This window comes from Mesoplodon densirostris, chromosome 4 (assembly GCF_025265405.1).
Source record: "Mesoplodon densirostris isolate mMesDen1 chromosome 4, mMesDen1 primary haplotype, whole genome shotgun sequence".
NCBI classification, from domain to species: domain Eukaryota; kingdom Metazoa; phylum Chordata; class Mammalia; order Artiodactyla; family Ziphiidae; genus Mesoplodon; species Mesoplodon densirostris.
This window is the reverse complement of record NC_082664.1, coordinates 167,877,125-167,894,102: the sequence shown is the minus strand read 5'-3', so window position 1 is coordinate 167,894,102 and position 16,978 is coordinate 167,877,125. Positions and strand designations below refer to the sequence as shown.

The 16,978-nt window shown below is 43.4% G+C and overlaps 1 protein-coding gene across 7 annotated transcripts in view; it reads right to left on the bottom strand.

Moving 5' to 3' along the window:
- NRP1 (neuropilin 1) overlaps window positions 1–16,023 on the bottom strand; it is a 139,966-nt gene extending 123,943 nt beyond the window's left edge. For 3 of the 7 annotated variants that reach the window (XM_060097684.1, XM_060097686.1, XM_060097687.1), the window contains exons 1-2: window positions 14,655–15,229; window positions 11,109–11,283 (exon numbers count right to left, since the gene is read on the bottom strand). In XM_060097684.1, coding sequence (XP_059953667.1) covers window positions 11,109–11,283; window positions 14,655–14,727 — 248 coding nt within the window. In that variant the 5' untranslated portion in view covers window positions 14,728–15,229. Of the gene's footprint in view, window positions 1–11,108; window positions 11,284–14,654; window positions 15,230–15,745; window positions 15,890–15,919 lie in introns of those variants that run through there. The other 4 variants (XM_060097683.1, XM_060097685.1, XM_060097681.1 and 1 more) reach the window with 3 other exon arrangements.
- Between the last annotated feature and the right edge of the window lie 955 nt (window positions 16,024–16,978).

The window sequence follows — 16,978 nt, the reverse complement described above, 5'->3', positions numbered from 1 at the left end:
AGCAGAATATTAATGATTATGACCAAACACAGAATACTGTAAGGAACGTGAGTGATGCAGAAACATAGTTCTTGGGGGTGTGTCCGAGGACAGAGAAAGAGACCACGTTTCATCAGAAATGGCTTTCAGAAGGAAGCATCACTGCGGGTAGGGCCAGATGATGGGCCACACGTTGACAGGGAGACTCAGGTCTGTGTAAGGCACTGACCTGTCGTCCGTCTGGGAAGGAAACAGCCCGTGAAGAGGCATGGGATAGGAAAGCTGGAGTGACTATGAAGAACTCCAAGGCGGCCACTTTGGTTGAATATAAAAGAAAACCACAGGAGAAAGGCCAGAGAGGCAGGTGGGAGCGACACGGTTTCATTTCTAGTTGAATTGAACTCGTAATTCAAGGCTGAGAAACACAGATGAAGCAAGGGGGGAATGGGGAACTCTCCATGTTTCTAAGCAGGGGTGGGAGGAGAAGGAGGAAAGCCCCATTCCTGAGGCTAATGTGTCAGCACCAGGGATTGGTTAACAAGTGTTGGAATTTGAGTGCTAACAGGAGAAACATAACAGAAAAGATAGATGCGATGGATATTGTAGTTACATGATTTAGAGGCTTTAAGCTGGTGTGTGGGACAAATAGGCATCAAGAGACGCCCCAGAGTCTCAAGGGTTCTGGACCGTGTTGTGCAAGGTTAAAGAAATTCAGGCCGGGAAAAGGCCAGTGGTTTGGAGCCTGAGAATAGTCACTGGAATCTAACATCTGTGCAAACAATTCAGTCAACTGGAGGGGAGAGGACTTAGGCTGAGAAGGGTTAAGGGAGAAAGTGGAGTTCTGGGGTGTAGACACCACGTTCAAAGCCCTTGGCAGTCATAGGAAAGGGAGAGAGAGGTGAGAGATTAGTCTGAAGAGTAACAGGTCCAAGGAGGGTTTCTTTTACTCACGAGTAGAAAGTCCTACAGAATCTGCTGGACCAGGGAGGCCCACAAGGTCCCACAAGAAAGAAAGAAAAGCCCTTCTGCTGGACCCCCAGCCATACACAGATGTGGTCATTTCAAAGGAAAACTGTGCTGGGGGAACTCTGAGAGGCTGCAGACATCATTTTTATCACATACGACCATTCTTGAGGGTGAGGTGACGAGAAGAGTCTAAAATAGGAACCTCTTCTCAGCCACTGTCCTAAGGGCCTTCCTGAGGACGTGCTTTTCTTCGAGGCCACCGAGAATCACCCCCTCTGCCCGGCCCCACTATTGGGAAATCTGTCCTAACCAGAAATGGGGGGAAGGAGACGGCAAGGTGAAAGGGGCTGAGGCTGCTAGAAACTGAGGGAAAGCAGGGAGGATGGAAGGTACCATCAGTTTTAAAATATTGATTTTCCCAGCTGCTTTTCACTATGAATTTATAATACAAAATCCATGTAGTTTCCTCTCTCTTGGACACAACTATAATGGCACTATTTGGTTTCACTGATTGGGAAGAACGGACATCCCTGTTGTAATAACCACCATGACACTGGCTCCTGCCTTAAAGGATGGGCTGGTTTCCCACTGGATTGAATATATTTATAAGTCCGAAGGCACACCTTGGCAAATAACGGCTCTGTAAGGCCATTAATGCTATTATCAAGTTTGTGACATTGAGATAGCATCTTCCTTGAATTTTCTAGAAACTCCAGCCATCCAGATTTTTATTTTTATTTTTTATTTAAAAAAACTTTTTTTGGAGTATAGTTGATTTTAAGTGTTGTGTTAGTTTCTGCTGTACAGCAAAGTGAATCAGTTATACATGTACCCATACCTACTCTTTTAAAAATTCTTTTCCAATATAGGTCATTACAGAGTATTGAGAAGAGTTCCCTGTGCTATACATTAGGTCCTTATTTGTTATCTGTTTTATACACAGTAGTGTAGATTTTTAGAAGACTGCAATCATGACACACTTAACCAGCCCATTTATTATAAGAACATCCAGAAATTCTTGTTGGCTGAATACACGTTGAGCATGAGATACCATCTCTATTGTGGTTGTGTGCCGTGCTCTTGAAATATTTATGTGTCTCCTCCCAAGGATGCAGACTTTATTGTTTATAGTCTGAACTTATTTTAAGGAAGTAAACCTGCGGATGCAGTTCCTGTTAGAGTAATACCTAGGCTTTATTTAACATATTTATCTTGTATTCCTAAGATATTTCCACCTACGTTATCTCATCCACGTTGTGTTATTAAGATTGGAAGAGAAAGGAAAGCATTTTGTTTTCTTCAGAAAGAGAAGGAAAAAGATGAATTGAAGCTGTGTCTAGGTAGACACAGACCTTCATGTCGTTCCGTCTTCCTCAGCCATGCGGTTAACACTGTCAAACCACAGTATTAATGGTGGCACAACCAAGCCATTCATAGATTGCAGCCCTGCCCGTATGACCTGTGTCCTGTCTCATAGATGGGAATGCACGGCAGAGGGGCAATTATAACCCACGTCCCTAATTCTCACCAGAACACTTTTTCACAGGGAGCTGCTAACATGATCCCCTGACAATCAGAAATCCCCAGTTTGTGTTAATGATCTAACACACACATCAGGCACGATGCTAGCACAGCTACAGAGGGAAATGAGGATGTGCCTTGAAGGACTGAACCAGTGTAGCCTAACGGTGACTCAGTAGGGGTCTCAGCCAGGGACAAAGAAATTGGCACTAGAATAAAAGGTAAGGAAAATGCAAATTTTGTTCCTTGGGAAAAAAAAAAAAGGAAACTTCCAATCAGTGCTAACTCCCCCCACCCCCTGCCCCTTCCTTCAGCTTAATGTCAACAGCCTTCGATGAAAAATCAAGTTATGGGCTACCCCTTGTAGGGGCTACTACACCTAAAAACCAACATAATCCTGAATCAGACCAAGTCAACCCAGTGCCACCAACTTTGTGGGGATCCGTGTCCTTCATTGTCTTTGAGTCAAGAGTGTGTTCTTTCTTCTTTAAATTTGGAAGTTTAGTGCTTTCTAATTTTGTAAAGCTATCTAGCCAGGACTAAGATTTTGACCACATCTTAACCTTTTCCGTGCCATTTCAGTGACCAAGGGTATCTTACACAATAGCAGGCCTGCTCACAGCACCTGGTAGTTACAGAGTCAGATGAGGGCTTGAAATCGTGACTACACTGACTGGCCTTTGCCTCCTCTGGCTGTTCTAAAGAAATGTAAGAACTCGAATGGGGAGACATTCAGCATCCTCTTTCAGACGGGACTTGGCTGTGCTCTCCGTGACATGCCAATCTATCACAGAAGCAACAAGCCATCACCTCCAACCTGTCCGGCTGCTTGTACAAGTGACTGAAGAGATAAAAACAAAATACTCTGGAGCATTGGTTTCTTCTCAAAAAACACTCTTCTGTTTCTCATAGGGACCCAGTGCCTTGAGCAAACATTCTCTCTTTAACCCTTACAGAGTCACTGTGGCCAACACAAGTATCGAAATATTACAAATAGGGGAGCTGTGGGAAAGCAAAACTTTCCTGCTATTTGCCTGAAATTAAGTGAATGAGAGGTGTTTGAAAAAGAACCCAGTCTTCTTTCTCCTGGGCTTGTGAGGATCTGGTATACAGCTGGTACAGCTGGTATCTCATATGTCCCTTGAACTAACTGTATAAATGGAAACTTTGTGCTGCCTGGTTACCAGGCCTTCAAATAAATATTGTATTTATGTGTGTTTTGTGTTTTCAAACTCCATCAACCGAAGGAACCAGAATTCAGATACACCCCCTGCCACATCCACTGCAAATTTCATTGCTGAGACAAGTTTTGACTCAGTGGAAAATCATCAATTTGTTGGAAGTTTCTGTGCACAAGGCTTCACTTAATCCAAACTAAGAGTTTAAAATTTAAGTCCTTCCTCAGAATCAGCTGGTTTGTATTTAAATTTTTGTGTGTTTCATAGAAGAAAACGGCTGCTGAATAAAAAGTAGTCTACTAACATTTCATTCGAATTTTCGCATTCAAAAAGTATATCCCAAGCCCCTTCAATCACAAAGATGGAAAGATATTTGGTGCAGCAGCTGAGCATTTGGGGTCAGTTAATTTCACTTTTCTAAGCCTCAGTGCTATCATCTGCAAAACAGGGATGATAAAAAGATTAAGTGAAATGAAGTCAGATGAAGCACAGAGTGTTTAGTGAGCACATGGCAGCCATAGAGGACTAAGCAGCAAGAACCAGCCACGATGACTCCTTTCTATCAATGTTATGTGGCAGCCTGGATGGGAGGGGAGTTTGGGGGAGAATGGATACACGTATATGTATGGCTGAGTCGCTTTGCTGTGCACCTGAAACGATCACAACATTGTTAATCGGCTATACTCCAATATAAAATAAAAAGTTCAAAAAATTAAAATAAAAAAAGTTTTAAAATTAATAAATAAATAAATGTTCTATTGATGATTTAAATTCAAGGAGAAAAAACACGTTGACCATAAATAAGATATATGATATGTGCAATACAGACCTGGGCTTGATGAGGAGAACAACTATGTTACAAGCAATTGAACGGACAGAAGCCAAAAGATTTTTTTTTTTCCTCTCCGTGCTTCTGCAGAATTTACTAGAATTCTGAATGAAAGCAGTTCACCTTCTGTGCTATCTGTAAATGACTAAATGACTTCAGCCATAAGCCATCATAATGTGTTTGGTGTGCTTCACAGCCAATCTGAGGGTTGTCCCGACCTTGTGTCATCCTAACTGACCTGGATACTGGACACAGTTCAATCAACCAGAGAAGAGCAGGAAAAATCTTCTTTGGAGGTGCTATGTTCTGCCAGGTCACTGACTCCTACAGTCAGGATTGATTACAAACACCCAATTAAGAGGCATTTGGAACCTGATCTGAACACTAATCTTGTCTCTTGTTTTTCTTCAGGCTTAATGATCAGCCTTGATGAATACTACAACGACCATTAGTTAAGTCTATTTTATAGTCTCCCTCACAAGCACACACATGCACATATGTGTTTGTGTATGTGCTTCTCTGAAGGATGTCAGCATGCATACAAGTATCACGTTTTATGCTGGAAGGAAAGGAGCTGATAATACACATGCTGGCTGCACGCATATGTCTCCCTTGGATCAATTATGAAGTGCCGCCTCCCCAAAGTGAAATCTGGTTGGAAATGCCATGCACATGTTGATTCAATTGGATAAAATTTCAACTAATCTTCTCATAAAGGTTGTTTCTTTCAAATTACAGAAATGCCCAACACACAACAACCTTGTAATACTCAAAATTCATTATGATCCAATGTGATTGCTTATAGGAAGAAATAATAAAGGAAATTAATTTTATTAAACACATGGAGTTCTGTTCAAATTAAATCAGTGCTAATGCGGAAAGAAATCAAAAGGAAGAAAGCAGATAATTATCTGCTTGAGCAGCAACCAAGGATGCTGCAGGTGGTAGCAACCACACTGACCTCGGCTGTTCTGAGAAGAGTTCATTTTTACCCATTCAATAGTTTTTTAATTGAATTTAGCTTGGTGGTGGTGCCTCTCATGTTGCCCATGTTGGGAAGTTACTTGAGATCAAAATCAGCAATGAAAAGATGAGGAAAAATAAAGCAAAGGAAGATCGTTCTGAATTTGCCTGGCATAAAAAGCAGGCTCTTGGACCAAAAACTTTGTGTTTATTTTAACATAACTGTATTATAAGCAAGAAATATATTTCTATAGTAGTCACCGAAAAACAATTAGAAGAAATGCTTCAGTAAGACTGTTTTTGGATTAGAACAGTACATTTTTTTCTATCCCCATTCCAAAGAGTTTGGCGATCTTCAAAGGATAGTACATCCAGACTTCAAGACTATAGAGGAGTTTTGTCTGATTTTGAAATTTATAAAAATTCAAATTTATAAAATTTATAAAAATGGAATCACACAAGTCAGGATGGCAGCTGCCCTTGAGGCCAAAGGTCAGAGACTTAAAGTGGACAGGAGGTGGCCTCTTCCTAGGAAGCTGGAAATGTTTGCTCTGGTTTGGTTATATGGGTGTGCTCACTTTGTAAAATTGTATCAAATGTTACACTTAACTTTGTATATTTTTCTAGATATAGATTATAATTTAATATACTTTTATATTTAGTATAGAAAAAAGAGAATTACTTTGGCAAAAAATACCCACTGTTTTCCATATAACAAAGTCTTTGTTTGCTTTGATGCTCTAAAACCCAAGGCTAGGACTAGGGGTACACCCATGCCTCAGATACAAAAAAACTCACTAATCAGGATAAATAATACTTTAATGCAATTAAAAAAAATTAAAATTAATGCAAAAATCCACGCAGAACAAAGTAAAGATCAAAACAAAAAATATAACTTAGGGAAACCAAAAATGGAACTTATAGTCCCCAAATTCCCTGTAACAACAAAGTTACCATTGTATAATTACATTTTCAGGAATAATCAGATTTGAGGAACTAAGGGAAGATTAATTTTCATTCAGTGAGTTTATATTCTATGAAAATAAATGGTGTTTCAAAGTTTATAGCAGCTTAGTAAATTTTAAAAGTAGCATTAAAGACAATGTGTGATTTATTCCAACAAAATCCCTAGACTTGAGTATCGTCTCTATTTAATTACAGTTTTACTGTTTAAACTTCATATGAAGTTACAAGAGTGAAATCTTCCTTTGATTGCACTGAATTAAGATAAAGACACCAATTTATTGGTTACACAAAGAAAAGGTTACAAATCTTAATGAGAGAAAAGTATTTATGGGATGTTAGCCTTGCGTCTTGGTGAAATCCTACGAAACAGCCCTGACAAATCAGGCAGTGAAGTCAGGAAGTTGTCACTCAGAACACCTCCCTTCTCCCCCATCACCACCACCTTTTTAGACTCTCTTTCTGGAGCTTCACATTCATTTTCCTAATGTTTTTAACCCAATGTCTGTGAAATTTTTATTGCTCCCCAGATGACATCTGATCTGAATGTAACCACACACCTCTTTGCTCAGCAGTATTTGTCACAAACCATTATAAATTATCATGCTGATAGTTTGCATTGCTGGGAAACCGGAAAAGCTCCATAAATTCTAACTACTGTATCAATGACATTCTTGTTTATTATGCAGATATAAAGTTTTATGAGAGTCAAGATGGCCGCTTTACCACCGAAGGAAACTCCAGTGGAGTAAGACCCAACCAGCTCAGTGTAAGTACTGAAAACCATTTTCAATGCACAATGAACACTGCCTTCTGACCAACACTCTGCAGGTGGGTTTTTCTTTCTTTTCTGCTTTTAACTCTGCTTTGACACTTCACAAGCACGGAGGAGTTTGCAGGTGCAAAAGAGAGAAATCAGATTCCTCCTTTTCTTCTCCATTCAGAACATTCTATAGCCACCTCTGGTATCAACATTACAATAAAACCAGGCAGAGTAGTTAGCTAGAAATCCCAGCCCAAGATTAGCCTGCAGACAGACGCTCTATGGCTCCATGGATTGACTGATTGATACCACACCTTGTTCAATGAAAGAATTCAGGGAGTTCTAATATTATGTTTTTGATGCTTATTTGTAATGAAGCCTGATTCAGGGGTGGCATACACATAGATGGTTGAATTTTAAAGCTACCAGGCACAACTTGGACATTCATTTTCCTTAAGGAAATATCCCCCCCCGCCCCCCCCCCCATGCACTGTAAAAACCTTTTTGTGAGGTTAGCACAGGTTAATTATGTACTGGGCCAGTCCTGGTGTTCTTCACATGAAAATTTGTGATTGTGTGCATTTCACTGTATGGTTAAAATTATGAGAGAATATTTTAATTTCATGATAAAGAAAACAATAAAATAGAATTTAAAATATTTTTCCTACCAGAGCTTGGCTATTTAATTACTTATGTATTCCTACACTCTAAGAAACAATTGTTTACTTGGGTCTCCAGGATGTTTTGCAATAAGCAAATTGTGAAGGAATCAGTTTCTTGAGCTGTCCCATTATGAAAGCTGACTATTCAAATACCGACAGTTTCAAGAGAAATGCAGGATGTTATTATATGCGGATCATCCCCATTATTGGATTAACACATTTCGTTTGCTTAGTTTCCTATGTCCAAATGTTCTAACAATCACCAAGTTGTTAAAGATATCTAAGAATGATAATAACGGCTTCTGAGAGGAGCTTCTAGCTTTTCAAAGGGCTTTCATATCCACTACCCTATTTTATCTTACTATAAAACGGGAACAGCAAGTACTTTTTACTGCTATTAGACATATAATATAGCTGAGACAAGGAAAGACATTAAATATCTCAAATAAGACAAACGGCTTGTTCTTAACAGAAATGATAAGTAAAAGCTTACCAGTTCTCTGAACGCGATGTGTCATCTCAAATACATTTTTGGAAGCAGTTTAATATAAACTAAAAAACCCCAAAATCCACCAAAACCCCAAAATCTATACTTTTGCACATCCAACATAAACTTTGGAAGTCTATGAATTTATTCCTACAGGAGTTTCTGGTGCTTTCCATCTTGCTAGGGAATTCTAACCCCCTGTAGATTTTAAAGCTGTGGATTCTTCTCACAACCAAAAGGAGATAATTGTGCCACATGTGTAGAATTTTCAGCTGCAACCTTCAACAATAACCAGGAGTCATGTGGACCAGTCAGTCAGGAAAGATAGTGATGGCAAATGTCTTAAGTTGGTCTTCCTATATCATTTTTGGAATTTTCATTGATAAAACAATCAGGGAGCACCACTTGGAAACATGGCACAAAGATATTTTTTCCAGGGCCATAATCTCCATTGACCACATCAAGCTAAAGGTATCAGCCTTCAAGACTGGGCAGGAGATGGCTCCTTCACAGAGAACAAATACTCACTTGCTACAATTAAAAAACCACCTTATTCTGTAGCATTAAAAAACAAAAACAAAACTCACCATCATAATTACAGAAACAATCTTCTTGGCCTTGTCAGTTTCTTGCTGATATCACTTAAATGGTCCCTTACTCTGAGTTATAATTATCCCTTTTCTTATCATGTTTAAATAACAAAACTAACAAAAAAGTTTGCTCCCCCCCATCCTACCATACTCTACCTCACATCATGATATGGCAGAGAATTATTTAAGGCTTGCTGTGTGCCAGACACTTGTAAACACTTTACACACATTATCTCATTCAACTGGCTTCCCCTTCTTACACTCCTATGCACTTGGGTGCTGGAGCTGGCTCACACCAGCTCACGAGAACCAGATGTACACACTTGTTTGCAAGTCTGTGCACAGTGACATCACTGTAGTTTGAAACTGGCCATGGTAGGAATATTTACACTACAGAAATCAGCAAATGTCACAGATCAGGACTTGACCTATCCCCTCCCTAGATCCAGTTGTTAACATTGACCAGCACACCACTGCTAATAACTATTCTGAACTCCTTAACTATTATATTACATATATATACATGATCAAAACTCTCAGATCAGGAATTAGTAAGCATGAGTTTACTGAAATCTAATAGCACCTTATTTTGAGGAATAATGTTATTACTTGAGTATGTTTTACCAGAGTTTCTTAAAAATATCTCCTATAGCAGTTTAAGTATTGGCAAAATGCAAAACATAAAACAAAATAAAATGAAATGGAAAACAAGTCTCCAATTTGTCTAGGTGATTGACATTGTAAAAACCACCATACAAAATACTGGCCAAAAAAAAAAGAATTCCCTGTTTCCAAGAAGTTACTGGAACACTCTATTAATGGCAACTTTCACACAAGATTAAAAACTCAATATAATGCCCTGAAGCACTTCTGAATCACAGGACAAAGATTCAATTGAAATTGGCATAATTTTACCTGCTTTAGTGTTCCACTGATTATTTGGAAATTGACCAACAGGACATGAATGTATGCTAATTCTCCAGGCACCAGATGTTGAATTAACCAGATGACCTCATCTCCCTGACCATGAAAAACGAGGTTACCCCACCAAACCAACAGGTTCTTGAGGACTTCTTGCAGGTGGGAATATTTTCATACTATTCTTTTCTTTTCTAAAAGGGTTATGTGTTGGCAAAGAAAATATTTTAAATAATGAAACTGACTCATTTTAAAACTTGGTAAAACATATCAGTCTTGGAGAAACACTTTAGAAGTGAGATTTAAATAAATTACTTTCCTTTGCTAAAACTATTTATATATCTAAACATCATTGAAGGTTGATATTCAGGTTGAGGTCTCTGGAGAATACACCATGTGCAGTGTGCCAGAACAGGATGACATAGGTAAGACAGAGACAGGTGGTCTGCTGCATGGATGTCCAGTGAGAAAAGCAAATTTGGATCTGAGTGGACTGCCACTTGCAACGTGAAAACATACCTTCCACCTGTGGAAAGCAAAACCTACACACAGTTCTTTCATACGAAGTGAGGAAATATAATTTAGACTGTCCTTCTAGTGAGAATGTTTTCATAATAATGAAACCTGGTATAAATGGATGCTTAGTAACTTAACCATAGAAGGAGATAGGAATGCTAAAGCACATGAACAAACATGATATTCATCGTGAATTAACAGTTCTTTTAGCATTTTCCATAAGAGACTTGCAGTTATTAATCTACTATAAAAATCCCTCATTAGACTTACCCTATATTCCTCATTTTTTTTCAATGACAATTTGCTTTGGTCATGTCAAACTCAGTAAGATAAACACAGTTCTTAGATCACAAAACATGCCCCAGATTTGTTTTAAAAAAATACCCGACCTCACCGTCTGCCAATGCACTATATGAGAGTGACCTACGATATTTCATAAGAACTCAAGTGAGAGTTTGGGTTTCTAATTCTTCACCTTTCCAGGAAAAAAAGACACATATATACACATTTCTTAACAAAAGAGTTCCAAAACCAAAAGTTAACAGGAAAAAGAGTATGAGAAATTACACACTTAAATATAATCTCCCTGGCTTAGGGAACTCAGAAATCACTTAACATAATTTAATTTCCATACCATTGACACATGATCTGGCCTAGATCAGAATCCCTCCTGGATCCATTTACATTCTACGTGGTTCACAGACTTCCCCCCCCATAGACACCTGCGCCCACTAGATGGTGCTGTGGCGCCCTGTTCAAACATTCTCACTTACTTGCAGTCTCTGTCTTCCAAATCGAAGTGAGGGTTGAAGTTAATCATAATTCTCTGATATGGGTCAGGAGCCTGAATCAGCCATTCACATTTTTCACTTGGGTGATAGGAATGAGGATAACCAGGAGATGTAAGGTACCCGGGGCTTTCAATTTTTATAGTATCTCCACATTTATCTGCAATACAAATAATATTTTAGTAGACCTTTTCCTGACAACCAGTTAGGTATTCTAAATTTACATATAAATGACCAGTTATTAAACATTCCATAACTTTTTAAGGGGCGCTCCAAGAGGCGCTTGCAGGTCCTTCAGGTGGTGCCAATACCAACACGCCACCAAAGGGCACTCTTTGATCTCAGGAAGTCAGTTCAGGAGGAAAGTGGACTGAGATCTGATAGGACTCCCCCCCCACCCCACACAAAGTTCCCTCCCAAGAAAAAGATCTTCTAGCATTAAAAACATTAAGTCCCCTCAATGGATGTTAACATGGTCCCCAGGGAGCCTCTGCTAGACTTAATTATCCCCCCAGAAGTGTAATCTCGTTAAGGAGCAAGTTCTAAGTGAAGGCGACTGAAAGATGCTATTTGACCCTTTGTGTTGCTTTTTGATGATAAGCCTGGTCTGTGTCATTGATCAGTGGGGATTGTCATCCAGGATTTCAATTGGCTTAAAGCCAAACCTTTTGTTGTTGTTGTTTTATCTGCCCATAAACCTAAGTGATGTTGAGTTATCTCTGCTTTTGAGATCCAGATCATCAGAGAACAAAGTATACGTGGTGAAGCAGAAATAATTCTGCTCTACTGCTCCAAGTTGCTCAGTCTTGGAGACCAGATCAAAGTAACTGGGCAGAAAGAAAAATAAATAGCTACACAGCATTAATTCTAATTTCCTACATGTTGGAAAAAAGCTCCACCACACGGAGGTCTGGGTATCACATATGATGAGCTACACTGTCACAGTTGAGGAAAGGTGAGCTAACAAGTTTTGAGCCCTCCTTTCAAAAAACCCAAAAGCCAAAGTAATTCACTGAGAGCCAAAGAAACCAGTCTCTGGGCTGCTTTATTGTTCAGTGTGGACCCTCATTGTCACTTTTAATGATGGATTTCATATTGGAGAGCCTCAGCCTGCAATGCTGCCACATTTATTGATGCTTAATTTCGAGCAATAAAAATTTGGTGCATAAACTATGTAAGAGGAACAGGTATGAAAGCAGTGAAATATATAAGCCTATCAATCACAAATTTTCAGTAATGGTATATATGGATTTTAATATTGCATCTAATAGATTCCCTGTGGAAAGAGAATGGCATTCTTTGCTCTCAGCATGAATTTATAAATCTACAGAATTTTATTACAGGAAAACCAGGTCAAATGGAAATGAAAGATGAAGTGCACATCAAAAATGCATAAAGCTACATGCATTACAGAAATCATTTCCCATAAATTAAAAAGAAGACAATATAAATTACATTGTTTTTCTCAATTGCTAGATGTTTTTGACTTTGTTTCTTAGACTGGGGGTAGCCTTATATGGGCTTCCTTTGCCTTGGCTTGTAGAAACTTAAGGTTTGCCAAGAAGAAATGATGTTGTAACCAGAGTTCAGAATCTCAGCTAATGATCATATTGGACTCTGTTATGTGATTCTGCCGAGGCTCTTGCATTATTTTAAATGTGCAGAAAACTTGGAAAGCGACCCCATCCAATTAAGTCTCCTCCAGCTCTGTACAAACATCATGGCAGTGTCTGGCATCTGTTAGACGAGTGAAATAAAACAGCACTGCTTGTAGCCACTCGACAGAGTCACTTCAGAAGACATTTAGGTGCATTCAGTACCACACCAGAGCTCTTTAATCTGTGACTTCTGAGAAAGTGACAGTGTAATAAGATAATGCGGACTCCTAGACTCCCTGGCTCTGTTAAATCTCTCTAACAGTTGATTAAGAAAGAGCAGTTTCTAATGATTCTGGACCATTAGTCCTAAATAAGGTTAATGAATTAATTTAGCAGACACTGGTACTTGGAGGAGGTGGACATGGCTGGAAGAGGTCTGTTGAGCTACAGAGGCATTAACTGGCTCTGGTCACTGCAAACACAGCAACATGGGTTTAACTAGTCAAGTCACCGATTGAAGCTCAGGGTCTCAGCATTCCCCAGATTTCTGCGAAGAAAATTAAGAAGTATATATATTGCTTATGTATGTACATACACATACACTCACACACACAGACATATGGAGCTCACAACCTAAAGTCTGAAAGCTATTTGCATTGGATTTCAAATCCATCCTATGAACACCACCACCGATTTAATCTCCGGAGTTGTGGAGGCAGAGGTTGGGTTACTGTAATTTCTAAAGTCTAACCACTTGAGCTCTTTCAATTGGAGTGAATGCTATTTCGTTCCCTGCCAGACTATATAGAAAGATGCCATCATCCGAGGTTCATTAATAAATTGAACTCCACATTCACAATTGTGTGTGTGTGTGTTTTGCTTCCAAGTGTATCTTTTAGAACACTGCTTGGTAGCTGTTGGGAAAACCTATTGCTTCAATCACGAAACCGCCAAAAAGCATATTAGAAAGATTAACTTCCATCGTAAAGATGTGATTTACATTCCTCTCGGTATGAACTCCTCCACTTGTGGTCTCTTATTAAAACAATATACCACCGTAAGTAGCGGATGGTCTTTCCTTCTAATTACTCTGATTGAAATCTAAGCCAGACAAAAGTAAATATTTGATAATTAGTTAATAATAATTGTTGAAGACTTACTGTAAAGATAATGCCATCCTCTTGCTTCCACCTACTTTACAGTGTAAGTCAAACATGCCTACAACCAGATCCCATTTTAAAACACATTATTTAGGTTACAGGATACTGTTTATAACCCAGCACGGTCTTCCATTTACTTAACACTGAGTAGTTTTAAAAGCTAAGTGGAAGCTGCAACTAGGTTGGGGATTTTCAGATATCCTGGTGCCTTACACTGTATATATCAGATTCCTTTATTGACACGACGTAACTTTCATTCATACTCCAGACGGATCAGGGCCATTTACAAAAGCGGAGGAGGGAGTTACATCCACCAGCAAACCGCTATCTCCTGCAGGCACCCACCAGAGGAAACAGTTCGGGGGAGCTGCTCGAGAACCAGGAAGTTCTCCTGGTAAAGTGTTCATTAACTTTCAACAGCCATCAGATTTTTGAAAGGGAGTCTCCTCTAATTGCCTTTGGGAGGAAACATTATTAAGATAATTGGTGTGCTGCTCTGGGAAGGTAAGCACTTCTGCCTTGTAGCAGAGGTAGGAAGACCTCCACGGCCGAACAACCAACTTCAGGAGGGAGTCAGAGCACTTGAAATCTCCCTGCCCTACACCGACTGATCTTATTGCTTGATTTCTCCACCTGGATAAAAGTTTCCTTCGCCCAGGAGGCGGCTCTCCCCGGTGGATCCCGGCAACTGGGCGCGGGTCCGGGGTCCGGACGCGGGCAGCCTGGAGCCGGGTTTTCACCCCCGTGGCCGCGCGTCTCCGCCTGTCACTTACCGTTGCGAAAAGCGCCGGCCGCCGAGAGGACCAGGACGAGCGCGGCGCACAGGAGCGGCAGCCCCTTCTCCATCCTCCCTTCGCTGGGTTCCCGGGAAGACGCGGGAGAACCGAACGTGCAGGGAAAACAGAGCACCGGGGCGATCTCAACAATCCGGAGCGCTTCCACTCCTCCCAGAGCTGTAAAATCCTCAGTCCGTCTTGGAGAAAGGAAAGCGGCGAGGCAATGCCGTGATCCGAGAGAAACCCTCCTCTTTTTGTGTCTCAAGTCGCCTGCATCCTGTCATTTAGCTCCGGTTTCCTCTCTCTTTTCCCACACTTGTTCCTCTTCCAGGAGCCACTGCCCGGGCCATGTCTCAAAAAAAGGGGGGTGGGGTGGGAGGAGGAGGGACGTAGAGAAACGCACACCAACGCCAATTTCCAGAAAGAAAGAAAGAAAAAATCCGCTTGTTTCTGGACGCGTTGGAGCCGAGGAGCTGGCGCCCAGGGGAGGTCCGAGGTGTCTGCGCGAAGGAGAGGAGCAAGCAATGAAAAGATGAGCGGGAGACGGAGTTGTTTCACCAACTGCACCCCTGCTTCCCCCACCTCCTCCTCCCCTCCCCTTCTGGAGCCCTTCCCTCGCTTCCTCCCGCCCCTCTCCCCGCACGGGCTCGCCAGCAATTGCCTGACAGGAGACGGGGAGGAACAAGTTTCCCTCCGTGTGCGTTCCCCGTGCGTCTGTCCGTCTCTCCCGCAGGCCCTGTTGGGACCTTCCCGGGAAGGGAGGCGCCGGGGGTCCGCGCCCAGGGCGGGCTGGCGGGTGTGTCTGGGGGACAGGGCGTCGAGGTCGGGGGCAGCGCCAGGGTCGAGCTAGCCCACCTCGGCGTGCTCGCTCGGACCCCCGGGGGAGAGCGAGGCAGCTCGCCCAGGATCTTGGGGATCCGCCGCCGAGGCGTGCGGGGCGCTCGGGAGGTAGCGGCTGCTGCTCCCAACTCCGGACGCCCGGGAGGCGTCCGGGGCGGCCGGGTAGTGACCTGGGTCAGAAGCAGCCTGGTCGCTGCGGGTCAGGCCCGGAGGGTCTGAGGAAAGCGCGGCAGGGGTGGGGGACGCACCCCGGAGCCGGGCGAGGGTCGGCAGTGTCACTGCCACGTAGAGCCGAGTCAGTAGATTAGCGCGGGCGAGGCTGTGCTGCAGCCCCACCCGGCCTCCCTGCCCAGTAAAGGGGCGCGCTGCTGGGCGCCTGGCGTGCTCGGGTGCCCGCCGCGCGCCGCGGGCTCCATTGTTACCCGAGATCTGGTGTCCTCTCCTCCGGGCCAGAGGGGACCCTGGAGGGTGGGAGCTGGTGTGCCTTCCAGCTAGGGGGCAGTCGTCGCCCGACCCCGCCCAGCATCCTGACTCGGAGCCCAGGTGCTCGGGGTTTGGAAATTAGGGGTCCAGTGCCCCGGGTTCCAGTGCAGTCCGGGGGAGGGAACAGTGGCGGGGGCGGGGTTTGCTCTTGGCAGGGCTCTCACGGTACCAGCTCAGACCACAGGCCAAGGTCACGCCGGCCCTCCAGCTCCTCCCCACCTCCGCCTCCCACGGCGGCGCGTCCTCACTGTGGGCTGGATGCCCCCCAGTTCCATCCCCGAGGGCTTTCCGGGAACTGCTGCAGAAAGCCTCTGCGGACAGGAACAGCAAGGACATTTCAGGGAACAGACAGGTTTGGGCAGCGGATCAGGCCCTTGAGAGGGGTAAATGCCCGCGGACCCCCTCCGAAGGAGTTCGTGGGGAAGGTGAAAAGGTCAGACGCCTCCTGGGAACGGCGTTTCTGCACACACCCTAAAGCAGAGCCTTATTCCTACCTGGCGCAAAGAGCTGGCAAAAGAGATTTAGGAATGTTGGCAGGAAGACTCTGGTCGAAGGTTTTGGCGGAAGAACTAGGGGCGGGACGGGAGAGAGGAAGCCCAGGGCGCGCGTGCCCCAGGCGAAGGCTCAGCGCTCGCGGGTGGCGGCTGGGCGCGGTGGCGCGCGCCGGTTGGGGTGCAGGCGAGCCCCGCGCGGTGCAAAACTGCACCCCGGGCTCGCCCGCCCGCGCCCGGGGAGTCCCCGCCTCCAAGTTGGAGACCAGCACCCAGGGCGCCGCGAGTCGCCCTGCCCGAGAGCGCCTGTTCGCCCTCACTGGTTTCCTCCTTCTCGGGTATCCCACCCCGGACGCGGGGTTGGAAGGGGGCACTACGAGGCCGGGAGTCAAACGCCTGGGTGGAGCGGAAGGGACAGTGGCGGGCCGAGACAGGGCGCCAGCCGCGCCCTGCGCAGACCCCGGGGAGTCAGCGCCGCGGAGGGAAGCCCGGGCGCTTGGCTACCGC